This window comes from Poecilia mexicana, unplaced genomic scaffold (assembly GCF_051168715.1).
Source record: "Poecilia mexicana isolate PSO_F unplaced genomic scaffold, ASM5116871v1 scaffold_7, whole genome shotgun sequence".
In the NCBI taxonomy this organism is placed as follows: Eukaryota; Metazoa; Chordata; class Actinopteri; order Cyprinodontiformes; family Poeciliidae; genus Poecilia; species Poecilia mexicana.
The window spans coordinates 14,589,015-14,606,928 of NW_028263376.1; the positions used below are offsets into that span (position 1 = coordinate 14,589,015).

At 36.4% G+C, this 17,914-nt stretch overlaps 1 protein-coding gene across 2 annotated transcripts; it reads left to right on the plus strand.

Moving 5' to 3' along the window:
- Nucleotides 1–776: 776 nt before the first annotated feature.
- On the plus strand, nt 777–17,834 carry LOC106911944 (6-phosphofructo-2-kinase/fructose-2,6-bisphosphatase 1-like). 2 transcript variants are annotated; one of them, XM_014978765.2, is made up of 14 exons: nt 777–4,441; nt 9,574–9,699; nt 9,809–9,905; nt 10,582–10,648; nt 10,894–10,968; nt 11,913–11,969; nt 13,193–13,314; nt 13,718–13,925; nt 14,225–14,371; nt 14,496–14,600; nt 15,173–15,302; nt 15,400–15,462; nt 15,542–15,606; nt 17,212–17,834. In XM_014978765.2, exons 1-14 carry the CDS (start codon nt 4,390–4,392, stop codon nt 17,269–17,271), a joined length of 1,374 nt encoding a protein of 457 aa, XP_014834251.2. In that variant the 5' UTR covers nt 777–4,389; the 3' UTR covers nt 17,272–17,834. The 2 variants fall into 2 exon arrangements, with proteins under 2 accessions (XP_014834251.2, XP_014834250.2); XM_014978764.2 differs by lacking the exon at nt 777–4,441 and adding an exon at nt 7,961–8,109.
- Nucleotides 17,835–17,914: the final 80 nt, after the last annotated feature.

The following is a 17,914-nucleotide window of genomic DNA, read 5'->3' on the forward strand; positions in this document are numbered from 1 at the left end:
AAATATAAAACTGTTCCCTCCTAATGTTTGCTTTGCCATTTTTGTGCAGTCATTCTCAAATGCATCAATAAATCCAACAATCACAGGGTCAAAAGAAAATATTTTTGTCTAAGAATCAAGCTTAATGTACAAACCTGTTCAATAAATCAGAATATTATTGAAAATTAATTTTAATTCTAGAACTTTATCACTAAGTCAAAGCATTATGCAGATTAGTTACAAACATGGTTGTTTGACAGCCTTTATTCTTATTAATTATGAGGATTTTTCCACTTACAATCAATAAAAATTTATTTGCAATTTGAATATTATATCAGACCATTACAAACTGTTTTCATACCGAAATGTATCCATATTGAAAAGTTTAATACCATCAATTTCCACAAGGTAATTTTAATATAAAAATGAGCCTCATTCTAATTAATTGAACATGACTGTCGAACTGACAACTTCTCAGTAAAGACTCATTGACGTCTTTTAAAACAAACATGAGTGTTTCTTCATTGACCTAAAGCATAACTAATGGTCCCAAAATTAATGGTCAAAAGTTGAAACCGTTCTGTGAATAATCAAGTTCAAATATATTTTCAGCAACAAGGCATTTCAGAGTGCTTTACATTATAAAAACACAAACATCATAAAAACATCATGGAATTACCAGTTATAAAATGAGTAAACATTACTGGTTAATAAGCAAAAGCAAAACATATATATAATGGAAAATCCAGTTTCATTTTTCTATTTACCATGAAGTCACAGGTTCATGATTAATTTGCATTTCTGTCTGTCTGCATATGAATTACTGTACAGTTTTGCTTTTCTGTCACACTTAAATATTTCAGATCATTAAAATAACTTCAATATCAGATTTTATCTCAGACAACTTGAGATAAAATCCTTTGAAAAAGATTATTTAATTTATCAAAGAAAATAAGTATTTAAAAAGTAATTGACCCCAAAAATCTAAAGCCTCCAGTTGTTTCTGGCATCAGCTGCATTTTGTAACTACTTGTGTGCTTAATGGGAACAAGAAGTCCTGACCTCTGAGATAAATGCAACCTCAACCAAAGCCCATACAGGTTTTTGGACTGTTGGAGGAATCAATAGCAGCCGGTTAGCACCCACACATGCACTATGAGAATCTGAAATCTTCTAACGGGGCTAACAGCACCGACAAAATGGACCACATTTCCTCAAGCTTTTCCAAGTCTTGTGGGCAGTTGCAGAGGTTGCTGTTTGCTTTGCATGAACTGCAAACAGGTAAAGTCGCTGAGAAATATAGTCCCTCCAGCGTGTCCTGGGTCTTCCCCGGGGCCTCCTCCTGGTGGGACGTGCCCAGAACACCTCACCAGGGAGGCGTCCAGGAGGCATCCTGACCAGATGCCCGAGCCACCTCAACTGGCTCCTCTTGACGTGGAGGAGCAGTGGCTCTACTCTGAGTCCCTCCCGGATGACCGAGCTTCTCACCCTATCTGTAAGGGAGAGCCCAGCCACCCTGTGGAGGAAACCCATTTCGGCCGTTTGTATCCGGAACCTGGTTCTTTTGGTCATGACCCAAAGCTCATGATCATCGATGAGGGTAGGAACGTAGATGGACCAGTAAATCAAGAGCTTCGCTTTTTTGCTCAGCTCTCTTTTCACCACTACAGACCGGTACAGCGTCCGCTTCACTGCAGACGCCGCGCCAATCTGTCTGTCCATCTCCTGTTCCATTTTTTTCCTCATTCGTGAACACGATCCCGAGATACTTAAACTCCTCCAATGGAGCAGAACATCCCCCCGACCCGAAGTAGGCACTCTACCCTTAGAAGAAAGGGTAGAGTGGGAATAAAGTCATAATATTATTATTTTTATAATATTGTGGCTTTATTCTTGTAATTTTGTGACTTTATTCTTGGAATTCTATTTATTTTTTTATTTCTAAGTGTCACCCTAACACTCTGTGGTAAACGTCAGCTTGTTCTCATGAATCTAGTTTTCTTTGAAATCATGTGACTTAAAATAAAAGCCTCAATGATATTACCATGCTGCAAAGCCGGTTAAGCAGTTGTACTTTTTACATGTAACTTTGGCCTCCAAAGTTCCCGGGTCCAGATCTGGAAACATCTGGCAGGTGTGCTAGACAAATATCCCCAATCCAGGAAGGCCGACGCTGTAACTTTATAGATTTATTGTATCTGCTGATGGCTCAGCACCAGAAACTGCTCAGGGCTGCTGGCTTTGCTTTGGAATTTTCTGTTAAATAAGATATGAAAATGTAATCCATTTTTATTTGAATCTTTTGAAAGCTTGTTTTAACATGTCGCAAGCAATCTTCCCCACAGCTCTGCCTGCTTCTGGGAAGCTACATAAAATTATAGCTTTCTCTGGAAAACAGAAACTCTACTTTCTTATCTTCAAGATGGCACTTACATTCCTTTACACCACCTAGTTTTAACTATTGCATAAAAATATAGAACCTAAAGTTAAAATTTCCTATTATGTGTGGTTTCCATTATTGAATGGAAACCACACATTAAGTTTTAGATGTTAAGAGAGGTATCATACTTTAACTATCGGACTCAATCATTCATAGTTTAGATTCTGTATTAACTACACGTGTTTCACAACCTGCGCTGTTTGATGATGCAAGCGAAAGATCAAAAAGTACACTATATTGCATGATGGTTATCTCCTGAGATTAGAATACAGACATCCACATTTGTTGAAGAGCGTTGGCAAATGGACATATTTCTGAAGATTTTAGCATTTTGTCATGTCACAATCACCAACTAATGCATTTTATGAGATTTTATGCAACAGATAAGTGAATAATTGGAAGGAAAATTATGCAAGATAATTGTAAGGGCAATTGGATCACAATTGTAAGGGCAATAGGTCCGACTCCCCCTACTCAGTGTTTACACTCGCACATGGAAACAGCTGTGCAATTGCATCTTTGAAAAGCAGAAGTGGATCCTCCTGCACAACCAACAAGAATGCAGCAGTGGTTTCTGAATGGTAAGTCAACAACAAAACATTTGTCTTTTCCAGCAGCCATTCTACAGTGCAAACAGCGGTAAACCAGCTGACCAAATGTGCTGGAGCTTTGCTAGTGTAGCTAGATAACAGCGCAGTGCCCGTCGAATTTGGCTTAACAATAGGAAGGTTTTTGAAACGGGTCATTTTTTAGACACCAAAAACCATTAAGTTTTTACCAAAACATGACAATAAGGAAAATAAAACCTGATCTTAAAACATTTTTAAGTGTTTGTGATGTTTTTAGAATTGGTAGAAACCCAAATGGAAGTACAAACATGCAGTCACTTTTAATAATTAAAACAACAAATACATCTTAATATCCGCACACACACACACACACACGCACGCACACACACACACACACACACACACAGTGGAAACCATCTTAGCGTTTCCGCTGAAGCTAACATCCACAGTCTCACTTATTTCCGCTCTAGAAGATTCAGCCAATCAGAGCCAGAGAAAATAAATGGCACTTCTGGATTGTTTTGGTTGTTTTGCAAATACCAGTCAATTGTGTCAAATAGCGCTGCACCTTGATATTTCAGCTTACCAAGCTGCAGTTTCTTTAAAATATCCTAGCTGTTGTCTGGAGAAAAAATAAATAAATAAATAAATCAGCTAATTGACGGGTTAATATGGAGTCACGTTTCACTGACAAATCCACAAACAGGTGAATCTGCAAAATTGGAAAGCACCAATGGGTGGGAGTTCACTGTAAATACAAATGCACAAAAAGTCTTTTCACATTTTATTGGTAACACAGAAAGTTAGCAATAACTTTACCTCAGGAGGTTATGTAACTCCCCATGGACTTACAAGTTAGGTGTTTTTATAAATCATTGTAGAGGCAATAAATGGCATGAGTAACTCTTTGGATTTGAAAGCACAGGGACCCTAAAAAAATACATTAAAGTTGGTGGTTACCATGTGACAAAATGTTAAGGTCAAGGGATGGGAAGACTTTTGCAAGGCACTTGTCAAATTGTCAAAAGGAACACCTCTAAAGACTGTGCAGGCTTCCTTTGCAGTGGAAATGCAGACAGTCTTATTGTTTTAATGTGAGGTAACAGTCAACTTCTCATTGCCCTTTGCCTTTTCTACAGAGTTCCCTCTGAGTACTGCTTCTCCCAGCAGTGTGTGTACATTGTGAACTTTGGCCGTGGCAAACATTAAAGGACAAGCCCACGTGCTGCTATCGTATGTCCCGCAGGCCGTGGAAAGTGATGGCTTAGAGAGCAGGGGGCTTGGCTTGAGAATGCATTGGCAGGGGGGGGATCCGTGTCTTTAAAAAGATCTGTGCTGCCACATGATCCTGTTTGTGATTGTGATGGTGCACTGGTTGCTTCACTGGAAGCGTTAGAAAGAATGGAGCCTTCCCAACTGGAATACGTAAGGCGCCGCAGGTGTGACAGTGCAGGTGAGCCCTTTCTGGGGAGCATGCCATTGCACAGTTATCTATTAATGTGTAACACCTGAGTGTGTTCAGGCTGACTGGGTTCAGCAGAGTTTAAAAAACAACATCTGTGCCGTCATGCTTCGTAAATCAAGTAAAACTTCTCTGCTTTACTGTCGAGACTTCAAAGAAGCATGACTAAGAGACAAAGTTAACAGACGTCCATCATAGTTAATCAGTTTAATCAAAATTTCACTATTTTCTCCACAGCTACCTTGATGACTTGTAATAAAAACCCTAATGCACTTTAAGAGAAAATATCTAAGGGGTACATGACGCTTGACATCGTCCAAGTCTCCAAAGCTTAAGGTTGTTTTTCTTCTGCAAGATTAAAAAAAAGGAAAAGATTCATTGCAATACATGGATTTTCCTCAATTTGCTGCAGTAGCCAGTGTATAAAAGGGGACAGAGAAGACAGTGATGAAAGTCTGTGCTGCTGTTGTTTACGGTTGGTTTGGTTGAACTCTTGAAGGCTTAAATATCAAAGAACGTTACGTGCGGTTCATAAGCAGAACACACAGTCCTGTTAGATTTTGAATTCAAAATAAAAACTGATTCATAATGATATTTTATTGGAGATCTTTGAATTGTGGATTTAAATATGTTGTTCCCAGAGGTAGACAGTATAATTCACAGGTGTCAAACTCCAGTCCTCGAGGGCCGGTGTCCTGCAACTTTTAGATGTGCCTCTGCTGCACCACACCTGAATAGAATAATTAGGTCATTAGCAGGACTTTGGTGAACTTACCTACACAAGGAGGAGGTAATTAAGCCATTTCATTCCAGTGTTTTGTACCTGTGGTACATCTAAAAACTGTAGGACACCGGCCCTCGAGGACTGGAGTTTGACACCCCTGGAATTGGTTGTCAAGTTCAGATGCTAATACTTTCTTAGTAGGGAATAGAAACAAAATATGCAAAGACTGTCTCTTCTTGGTCTTTTAAAACATAAAACCAGATCATTTGGGAGAAAAACTTATGACTTGATCTGATGTTGGCATTATTTTAGGTAGTTTGCATTTAAAAAGCAGGTAGCCTATTTTTTGAAACTGTTCAGCAGAAAATATTTTCATCAAGAGAGTTTTTAGTGTGAATGAAATGTATATGACTGAATTACAGAATATTTTAGGACATAAGTCAGGATCCCAGGTTCAAGCAGCTGAACTGATGTTCTTGTATTGAAGGGATTCAGCCTAGATGGGTTTTGTTTTGCATGATTACCACAGATGCATCGCTATGCTTTGGACGTCGTTGACTTCATGTTTTGTGGTTCGCAGACTGTGAATTCGTTGCTGCATCCTGTAAAGCAGAAGTACATCATCATCTAATTATAAAGCTAATTATAGTTAGCCACCATGTGATCAAATCCACTTGCACGGAAAGCGTCAGATGACTTTTTCTAGTCTGAGTAAACTTGAATATATCTTAAGAACAGCAAAAATTATTTCATTTTATTTAACAATGGTGCAAATCTTTCTTAGAAACATAAAATTTCCCTTGTGCTTTAACTCTCAGAATCATTGAGAACTAACTGGAAATGAATAAGAAACATTACTGTAAAAGTGTCATTAAACAGAAACTAAGCCCAACAAAACATAACAAAATGTAAGCTGAGCATCTATTTACAACATCCAACCCAGAAACGTTAATGTGTACAAGTCTGACTTCACATTCGTCAGATCAGCCAGTCATCAGTAGTATTTTTAAAAGTTGGAACTTAAGACGGAAATGTGTTGTTGTCCAATAGAGAGGAAGTTCAGACAAACAACGGAAAATAACTAAGAACTTGTGTGATGGAAAATGTTACCTGATTATTATCAGCAACTTTAAGAGGTGGCACAGTCATCCTGTAATAATAATGGAAATTTCCCATTTTTGTGTTTATTGAGTATTTTTAACATGAGACGGAGGACGTAGTTGTCATGTCAGTCGTACTCAGCGATTTCAGCTTGCAGTAAAGACTAGGAAAAAATGGTTGTATGTGTTCAGAATGAATGTAAATGTTAAAATTCAGTAGTTTCTGTGTTTTTAAAAAAAAAATGGTATAAAAAAGCATCTTTCTTCCAATCATAGCAATCAAACAAAGGAGGGATTGAAGTGACTAAGATGACTTCCTGTGTGTGTCAAGAAACCCCTATTCTGCATTTGCGCAAACAAAACTTACACATGCCTGACAATTGCATGAATCTCTAAAAAACCCTGTTGGTTGTTTCTGCCGTTTGACAGATTCTGAGCAGTGATGACTTTATGGTGGTTTAGCATTTACAGTAGACATCACATATGAGCAGTCAGTGGAATTTTAAAACCATAGATTACAGATTACAATAGAGGAACAGGCCAAATGTAAGTGCTGAAAGATGTCCTGATAAGGAGCTGAAAACATTTTCTTATCAGCTCAGTAACAGAAGAGCCTAACTAAAGACTCATCTGATTTATTAATAAAGCTGCATATTTAAATAAAATGTATGCATTTAAAAAGGCAGACATCTTCTAATTCATTCAGATGCAACAGTGTAAGTAAGTTAAACCTGCTTCCACTTGTTTTAAGGGCTTACACACTTTAGTGATTTGACCCAAATTTGTTTCCTCAAACACCTATCTTTGCCAAGGAACGTATAAAAGTTGAACAGAAAAAAAAACTGTGGTTCTGTTAAAAAAAAGTTTTCTTGCAAGTGAGGCCTGTTGCAGTTCGCCTGCAGGGTTTGCTCATGGTGACACATGACCAGCTGAGTTGTTGGTGTTCTGTAAAACTGCAATGCAAAAGTAAACCGGACCACATAGAGGACACTTTCTACTGGCAATATAGCTTGCATTTCTACTAATTAGATGGTTACACACGCACGCACGCACGCACGCACGCACGCACGCACGCACACACACACACACACACACACACACACACAGATACTTCCATCAACCTGAGGACTTTCCATTGACTTCTATTCACTTAATAACTGGAGGGATGACTAACCCAGATATTCTCAATAATTGAAACTATTATTAATTTGTTCCTAACCTCAACCTTAGCCAAAAAAAATGCAGTTGAACCTCACTTTCTACAGTGACCTCAGTTTGTGGGTGAAAGTGGTAAACATGTCCTCTGTGTGAGGCATATACAATAACACACCACCAGAGGGAAACCTGCCCTCTGGTGGTGAGTTGAAGGAATTTCCCATATAAACAAAGCCAAACGTGCTCATCTAAATTCATGAGAAGTTCCTTCTTGTGTTACTTGCTCAACTATTACGACATGTTGCTCTCTCTCTCTCTCATACCAGTTTACAGTATAAAACATTAGGAATAATTAGACATGACTTATTGCTGTCTGAGGTCAAAGAAGAGGCTTTGGCAGCTCTTACAAGGAGTTTTTAATAATGAAACAGATTGTAAGGCAGACTAGCAGTCTGGCCTCAGGTCCTCTGCGTCTCCTGCTCGCCAAGTGTTTTCCCTTAGCAACAGTCAGCTGATCTGCGGATCTCCATGTAGTTTCAGGAAAGCACACAGAACAGTGCACCTCGGCCGTTCACTCGTTCACTGTACCATGTCCACAGAGCATAAAAACCTCACACAGACCCCTCTGCTGAAGATCTGGGTGCCGTGCATGGGATATAACTTGAATCGCAGGAGAGGATGTAAGTCCTGTGAAGAAACTTTAGTTCTGAAGTGAGATTCCAGTAAAACTTTTATTTAGTTTTAGCATTTGCCTTTTGGTTGAACGCTTCCTGCAGAGGTGGTAAATGCTGATGTTTCTGAACACAGGTTGGGAACACATGTTGAGGTAAACGTTTGATGAAACCTCTGTAAGAGCTTAAAATTTAATTCTGTAACACTGTTTATTAATGTGCATGGTTATTGTATACTTATTGTATATTTAGATATTTTTTTAAAGCTGAGAATGCAACTTTTGTAAAGAATATGTTTTTAAATGTTAAAACTGTCACCATGAAGTGACACTTTAATATGAGACACATAATCTTTGAAAAGATAAATCTCCTCCATCTCCTCCTTGAGTTATTCTTGCTGTCTGCAGAAATGCACGGCTCCCGACCAAAAATGACCAATCAGAGGCAGGAGGAGGGTCTTAGCGCTGGCAATCGAACTCATGTACTCGCTGCTAAATGTGCTAATAGTAGAGAAACAACTCGCTGTTACAGGAAAACCGTTTAGCCACCAACACCGGTGGGTGTTCTAACTAGCATTATCATCTGGAACAGGCTCAGAATATTAAGGTCCAAAAATCTAATTTTGTAACATTGTTTATGGTTATTTGTGTGTAATTATTGCATATTTAGATATTTCTTTAATAGTAAGATTTTCTTTTAGCATGTTTTTGTGTAAAGCGTCCTCTAGTGGAAGTACTGTGTGACAGGAGGTCAGAAAAAAATTGATGTGAAGTAGCTAGCTTGTTCCATATCTGCTCAAGGAGAAAATTACAGGTCATCGTTTATCAGACTTTGTGTGGGTTATTGTAAGTATTCCTTCAATTCATCAACATCAGATGAACAGGAGCATCTAGTGAAAAAGAAACATGTGAACTAAAAACTAAGTTACTGGAAGTAAACAAGGAGACACTGGAACAATATCGTGGCTTTAACTTCAACAGGCTTTAAAGGAGCGCACTGGTTGTTTTGACATCCGTCATGGCAGAGTGGGCAGATTTCTGAGGAGCGTCAAGTGCAAAGGGTCAATAAACTCATTCTTTTAAGTTTCTGCCTGTAATTCACTGGTATCTTTTGTAGGTAAAGGAGTGACAAACTTTACCCAGCTCCATCATGTTTGGATAAGAAAAATAAATGATTTGAAGATCAGGTTTTATTTCCCTTATTGTCAAATCTGAGTCTGAAGCAAAGCGTTTGATGTCTGATATTAAGAGTTTTCACTGAAATCCAGATTTGCTTTGCAGAAATGTGAGTTTCCTTGTGTAACTCTTGTTCTATTAATGAAGTTTAATTATCTAATGACACAAACCTCCAACAACACTGAGCCCTACCGAGCTGGATTGCACCTAACGAATGTTGATTTCCTGAATATTTATCCACCGACCCAGTCTAGAATTACATCCTCTCTGTGTTCTTCTGTGCATGTTTTCCTTTCAGCGTCTGTGCCTCAGTTCTGCAACTCCCCAACGGTGATTGTGATGGTGGGATTACCTGCCAGAGGGAAGACATACATCTCTAAGAAGCTCACCCGATATCTAAACTGGATCAGAGTTCCTACAAAAGGTCAGTTTGAACCTTTAAATTCTTACATGTATTAATTTTTTTAATTTATATAACATTTATTTGAATGCTGCATTCTCAAACTCTGATATTCTCTTTGAATTTCCACCAGTTTTTAATGTGGGCCAGTACCGCAGAGAGGCAGTCAAGACCTACAAGAACTTTGAGTTTTTTAAACCTGACAACGAAGAGGCCATGAGGATCCGCAAGTGAGTGCAAAGCTCAGGAAAACTCATGAAACTGAACAACAGTTGATTTTTCTTTTACTTTTAAGTATTTGACCAGATTTGTGATATAAACTGGTTCGCCTCTCTTGGCTAACTGGGAGTAATTTTTGTCATTTGGAAATTATGAATCTGAGCAAACCAATATTACATGTGGTGTTCCTCAAGGCTCTGTTGTTAGGCCACATTTGTTCAGCATTAACATGATTCCTGTTTCTCAGAGCATTTTATTTTTCTGATGAAATACAGCTTTATATTTCTGCCACAACATTATTACAAACACTGAGAGTGTGTCTGTTGTATCAACAGGTTGATGGAGTATAATTTAAATTATTATACTTCCTTTTCTTCTTGTAGAGCAATTTTAATTTCTATTAACTTATTAAAAGATCAGATAGAGGTTCCTCAAGGCTCTATTGTTGGGCTCTTTTCTGTCATAATTTTGATTTTAGACTATTACACCTTAGCACTATTTATACTGAAATATCACTTTTTATTTCTTTGTCACCTGTTAGCCACAGTGCCCAACTGTAATAATACTGTATATTTTTCTGTAAAGAACTTCTGTATGAACGTTATCATGTCAAAACTGTTTAAATACATTGTTATCTTGCCATTTTTTGTCATTGTTGCCCATTCAAGCTTGCCTTTTCTCTCTCAGGGCCTGCGCTTCAGCTGCACTCAAAGACGTCGCTGCCTACTTCACAAAAGAACTTGGACAAGTAGCCGTAAGTTAACTACTAATTAAAACTTTCCTTCTAATTACTATCCAACATGATTTTGTTGTTTTGGAGGACAGACAATAAAGTGAAACAAAACATTCTGACTTTTTTGGCAGCTATTCACATATTTTAGAGAATTTGTCATTATTGGTGGATCTTACTGCCTGATCTGGGTGTTTCAGATGGTAATTTTTCATCTGAAGTGCTAAAAACAATATGAGTATTGATAGTGATGGAAACATGTAATGCAGGTGTTTGATGCTACTAACACCACGAGAGAGAGGAGGGCCGTCATCAACAGTTTTGCAAAAGAAAAAGGATATAAGGTAAATTACAAACTCATTTTTGGAATCTCTACTACTGATATTTGTACTTCTTAACATAAAAAAAACCTTTTCATATTTTTATTTGGAATACTGTTGAATTTACTAATCATTTGTTAGCTACTCATTAGATAAATGTTATTTTCTGTCAAATGAGGCAATAAGTAAATATATTAAACAATGAATATCCATTTACTGCCTGAATTTTGTATATTTTTATATATCAAAGCACTTATTTTTAATGTTGTTTTAAATTATTTCATTTAGTATAGCATTATTGTAATATAGGAGAAATTTGAAACATCTATCAGTCCTGAAAGGGTTAATGCCATTTTTAAAGCTTTGCTACTCCAGCAAAATAAAGAATACATAAAACAGTAAAAAACCTTTACTTTCATCAGTGAAAGTCATAACAAAAATTGAGCAAAAATTGCATCAGTGGAAGATTTACAAGTTGAAAGCAACAACTGATTGAAAAGTACAAAAGTCCGATGACATTACCAGAGAAAAAACATTTTGATGAGCCCCAAAGCTTTTGAGAAAAACAATCTGGGGACTGAAGAGACAATAAAGTTACCAGTCCAAATACATGTAGCTATAAGCTAAATTAGCTGCTTCTGGACCCAAATACCTCAGAAACATCAGTTCTGCTTTCTTAAAAGAAAACTTTGCAAGAGATTGTTTGACTAATAATTTGTGACTTGTTAGGGTAGGATGTTCTCCCATAATAAATTAAATTATCACTTGAAAATACATTTTTGAAATTTACTCAGGATAACCTTGGGTAATTATACAAATTAGTTTGATCTTATAAAATATTTCCAAAGTGTAAGACCGGAACAAAAACAGGAAGTCTAGAAGGAGGCAAATACCTTTTCATAGTAATGTAAATAATGACTTCAATGTACTAAAATTACAAAAATGTTGAAATTATTTCTTATTTACAGGTGTTTTTTGTAGAATCGATCTGTGATGACCCAGACATAATAACCGAGAATATAAAGGTGAGGCACAAACAAAATATCCATACTTGTTAGAAGTGGGTATTTTAATTAAAACCTCTTAAGCCCGACGATCCCTCGTGAGGGATCACTTTTCGCGAGAACGACATAGACATAATATAAGATATATATATTCTTATATTATGTCTATGGAGAGCGAACGTATGTTGTGTTCGCTTCCACCTGAGAAATGTTCTCCTTCACCCTCACGTCACTTCCTTCAAGGGGCAGGGGGCGCCGATTTTTGTGTCCGCATCCACCTGAATAATATGTAGTTGCGACCCTGCGGTGATGTGTAAGTTTTTTCCCCACAACTTCAGACAAAAAATTCGATGTTTTGGTTTTATTTATTTATTTATTTATTTATTTATTTATTTATTTATTTATTTATTTATTTATTTATGTTTTACTGAAAATATGTTTTTTACTAGTAAGTATTTCATATTTATTTGTTCATTACTTTGTAGTAAAACACTCATAATGTTTTTTAATTACTATTATTATTCTTTGTTAACTATACTTCAAAAATTTCTTTTTTACTGTTTTACTGCTTTTCTATGAAGGTTTTCCAGTTGGAGTCAAAGTAATAGCATTCAGTTCATTATTATTATATATATTATACTGTGCACAATGGTACATTTTGCATATAAATGGGTAAATGTCATGACCAATGGTTATATTACATGTACTAAATGTCATTCAATGGTAATCAGCGATTTAATTTAAAGAAATTCCCAGTATTGATGTGAAAAACACATTTGGCACAGTTTGGAGACATTTTTGGATAAATGTCTCCAAATGACCTCTCCATCTGAGACATTTCTCAGTAAAACATTTATAAAAACTATATTTTTCAACCGATTGAGTCCAAATTTGGTGAACTTTTACCCAACATGTAGATTTAAAAGGCTAACAACTGCATTTTTGTGTGAAAAATATTTTAGTGATGTTTTTCAATATTTATTTATAACAACATTTTGGTGAGGTTAAAAAAATGCTAAATTTATTGTATTTAATTCAGGCAGGGTAGAAGCTACAATAGTACCGACACCAGGAAACCATTCTTTGATGTCTTACCTTTACAGAGGTACCAAAAGTTTGCACTTTAATCTGATAACTGTGAGGCTATTAGTGATTTATTTTGGTATGTTTTTGCCTGCGGACATTTACCTTCCCACCCTTATGGCTTAAGGGTTTATTAAAGTCTAAAACCAACTTTTTTACAGCAAGTAAAATTTGGCAGCCCAGATTATATCGACCGTGACATAGAAGAGGCCATGTCGGACTTCATCCAGCGCATTGAGTGCTACAAGGCGAGCTACATGTCAATAGACGATGAGAAAGACAGGTACTGAGCAACCCATGTGTCACAGCACTGCAAAAACACAAAATCCTACCAAGTATTTTTGGTGTTTCTCAAACTTTTTCAGGCCCAGCAAGACCACTTACCCCATTTAGCAAACACTCACGGTCCACCTATCTTGACATTGTCCCTACAATAACACAACATCTCAATATATATAACCTGAAATACAAAGATAAGTCTCTTAACTCATTGTCTTTATTCCTCCTAATGTGAAGGATGGTGCTGTTTTGTAAATGTGACTGACCACAATAAAACCATGAACAAGTCTACTAGAGACGCTTATGATAGAATACACATGGATATCAAAAGCAGTGAAGAAGGTGAATGGATTAAATATTTCAGTAATTGTTTATAAAAAACGTCCGTTTCTCCTTATTTTGACTAGGAAACTCTCCTACATAAAGATCTTTGACGTGGGCAGTAGGTTCTTGGTGAACCGAGTCCAGGATCACATCCAGAGCCGGATTGTCTACTACCTCATGAACATCCACGTCACACCGAGAACCATTTACCTGAGTCGCCACGGAGAGAGTGAACTCAACCTGTTGGGTCGGATAGGCGGCGATTCGGGTTTATCACCACGAGGACTGAAGGTGAGCTTAGATTTTAAAGCTTTTTAAGCTTTTTTCAGTCCTCAATTTCTCTGAAACTGTAGCAGGGATTCTTACACTTCTGACGGAGTCTCCCAAGTGTTAACTTTATTTTGATACCAAGATTATTGAAATAGAAATTGTAATTGCTGAGAAAAACTAAATTAGATTTGGGTATTTTATTTCAAAAAGAAGCTTTAGAAAACCCTGTGGTGCTTAACAATTAAGGAAATTCTGAAAAATGTATTTTACATTCTGAATAACAACATAAAAATGTATCTTTGCCACCTTTTTTCCTGCAGTATGCTGATGCCTTGGCGAAGTTCATCAGAGGTCAGAACATCAAAGACCTGAAGGTTTGGACGAGCCACATGAAGCGGACCATCCAGACTGCAGAGGCTCTGGGCGTCCAGTACGAACAGTGGAAAGCTCTCAATGAGATCGATGCTGTGAGGTTAAAACACTTTTACAAACATAAATGGTTTTGTCCTAAGCTTGTTTGTATTATGTTTTCTATAAAAACAGTTTTAGACTCTCAGTTTAAATTAACACTTTATTCCTGTTCTTTCTAAGGGTGTATGTGAGGAACTAACATACGAGGAGATTCAGGAGAACTTTCCTGATGAGTTTGCGATGAGAGACCAGGGGAAATATCGTTACCGTTACCCAAAGGGCGAGGTAAGAGCTGCTTTCATTAGACGATGACTTTTTCTTAATTTTATTTTTCTATTTAATGGTCTATCACTTCTAACTTTTGGATTTGCAAACTTACTTATGCTGGAATTAACTTTTCAGTTACTTTTATTCCAACTGGACTAACAGGCAAGGTAAATTTAACAGTAATAATAAAATATAAGTACCTCAAGTAAAAACACTATTTATGTAGAATCATTCAAGTAAGAGAAATTTGTATTTTATCATAAAATATTATAATAAGCTGTGTTTTTAGGCATATATATTTACCTACTTTACAGGTAGAATATTATAGAAAGTGTTAAAAACATTTTAATAGAATGTTAGCACCAGTATTTGTAAATATTATAGCTGCATTTTGTTTTCAGTTTCTACATTGATAAAATTACAGGTAAAAATAGCTTTTATTGAACGATAAAATGATATTTAAACACCCAACTGTAATCTTTAAGGTTCTTTTATCTGTCATTATTGAAACTGGAGGGCCACACAAAAACATGCAGTTTAAAGTTTTGGAATCAAAGCTAATATTAGTTTGATTTGTCTTTATGAAAAAGTCCTATGAGGATCTAGTTCATCGTCTGGAGCCGGTCATCATGGAGCTGGAGAGGCAGGAAAACGTCTTGGTTATCTGCCACCAAGCCATCATGCGCTGCCTGCTATCCTACTTTCTAGACAAATCTGCAGGTACTGAAAGAGATGGACTGATTCACCTTCCTTCTTATTATCACCACAAAATGTTCAGCTCTAAATGCTAAAACATTGTTTCTAATCACCTGTGAAGACGAGCTGCCTTATGTTAGGTGTCCCCTTCACACGGTGCTCAAACTCACTCCGGTAGCTTACGGTAAGCAATAAATTATGTATCTTTAATAGCTGATCTCTGAATGTCTTCTTGACACTTTTGTTTTTGTCTTTCCTGCCAGGTTGTAAAGTTGAGTCATTTTTTCTCAATATTGAAGCTGTCAACACACACAGAGATAGGCCAGCGGTAAGATCCACTGGCAAATATTTTCTCTCTGAAGTGGATTGAAGATTTGTCCTGTTCAGTAAACATAAAGATTACTGGGGACATATTATTAAAAAAATTCACATTTTGCATGTTTTTGTACTTCCATTTGTGTTTCTACTGCTTCTTAAAACAGCCCAAGTGATTAAAAACACACCCAGACAAGTTTTTTATAATAGTGTTTTTTTTTTTTAATGTTTAGAAATTAACCTTTTCAAAAACATCTGGAATGTAACTTCACAAATCAGCAGGAACTTCCTGTTACCTAGCAACTCCAGCCCATTACCTAGGAACCTAAGCTGAGTTCCAGCACGTTTGTTCAGCTGGTTTTACTGCCATTTTACAGTGGCTGCTGGAAAAGACAAATGTTTTGTTGTTGACTTACCATTTAGAAACTACTTCCTGCATTCTTGTTGGTTGTGCAGGAGGCTCCACTTTTACTTTTCAAAGATGTACGGTTGTATAATTGTGTATGTTTACATGTGTGAGTGTCAACATTTAGGTGCAGCAGCAACATATTTAGATTGAAAAAGAAAGGATCTCAAAACAGAAAGAATTGTCCAGACTAAAATAATGATTTATGCTAAAAATGTAATGAACATATTGTAAACCTATCCTAACTTGATAAAGGAAGCATAATAGATCACCTCTAAGAATATATTTTGAGAGAAATAGTGAGTGAAAGTGAAACAGGAAAATGGAAAAATGTTGGTAACTGAGGACATCTAGTGTCCAGAAGAAGAACTACAGCACCCTGAGGGAGAGTGACTGAACAGGAAATATGATTTTGAAAAAAAGACAACCAAACATGACAATAATAAAAGTTTACAGAAATAACAGAATAACACAGGAAAATTCTCAGCTAAAAAAGTAAAAAATGTACCAGAAAAAGATCAGGATTTTTAAACTAAAAAAAGGAAATTTCTCAGTTTAAGGTGGTTTGAACATAAATGCAGTCTGACCATCAATTTCTATTGAGAGATTTTTTGGTAATTAGTAAATAGTTTATACCTCATAACTTTAAAGGTGAATAAAAAAAATTATAGAGGATTACTCCAAAGCCTTTTCATGAGGGTTTTCTCTCTAAATAATATCCACCAGGTTTTCAAGCTCAAGCTACATGTTTGGTATTAGTTTTCTTCACAATTAACACAAGTTAAGTCTAAATTATGAATAATCTTCCAGACTTTTAAAACATTTTAAGCTAAAAGAACCAAAAATCAACACAAAGACTCTAAAAGAGAACCAGACAGATCCACCCTGAAAAACCTGATGTTTTTTTGCACACATTGGAGTATTATTATTTTAGTTAGAGAATAATTTTAGAGGAGCATTTTTCCAACTTTATAACTTTTCTGCAACATAAGAAAATGTAACATTTATAAATCTACATTTATTTAAAGGTTTATATGTGAACTTCTTTGTGTTTTGAGAAAAACCTCTTATGTATCCTTAGTTTTAAAAATCTGGTTTCAATGAGCAAAAGCTATTTCTATCAGGTTTCCAGCACAGTGGTGGCCCTATCATGCTTGGTAAATACTAGTAGCAGCCAGTAGGAATTTAATTTTTGTTTCTCTTTGCTTGCAGAATGTGAGCGTCAGCAGAAAGACAGAGGAAGCTCTTCAGACAGTTCCTGACCACAACTAAAGTCAGATCTGGGAGAAATGGACTATAGTAATAGGTCGCAATAAATCTTAGAGAGCCACATAAATGTTTTCTGATGGTAAACAGAAGAGAAATGGATCAACACAGAAGAACTGGAGGAGATGGAAAGCGTTAATCCAGACTCAAATGGGCTTCTGTTACAATACTGGAGAAGAAAAAAACACCTACAACTGTGGATAGTTACTGTTTTCTGTGTGTGGTTGAGGTTTCTGATTATGTTGAACGCATCACAAACAAGTTACCGATTGAATGGTGTAAAAATGCCCTGTGTGTGTGGAGGTTAAACGCTTCATGCAGATCCTCTTCAGATGATGAAAACCGGATTAGGAATCAGCACCATAGACAGCTCCCAACAAACAGAACATTTTTTGTTTACTTTAACTTCTCTCTGAATAAATAACATCAAGACATACAGTTATACATAAATATATACAGAAAATAAATGGAATGAAGAATTTTATGTAAACATTCAGTAGCCTGGAAAAGTACTCAGGCTCTGAAATGGTTTAGATTTTGTCACATTAAAGCCAAAAACTTCAATATAATTTATTTGTTTGTTTTTTGTGTGTTGATTATAAGATTTACATCTGGACTTTGACTGGTTCATGCATGACACATGTATTGT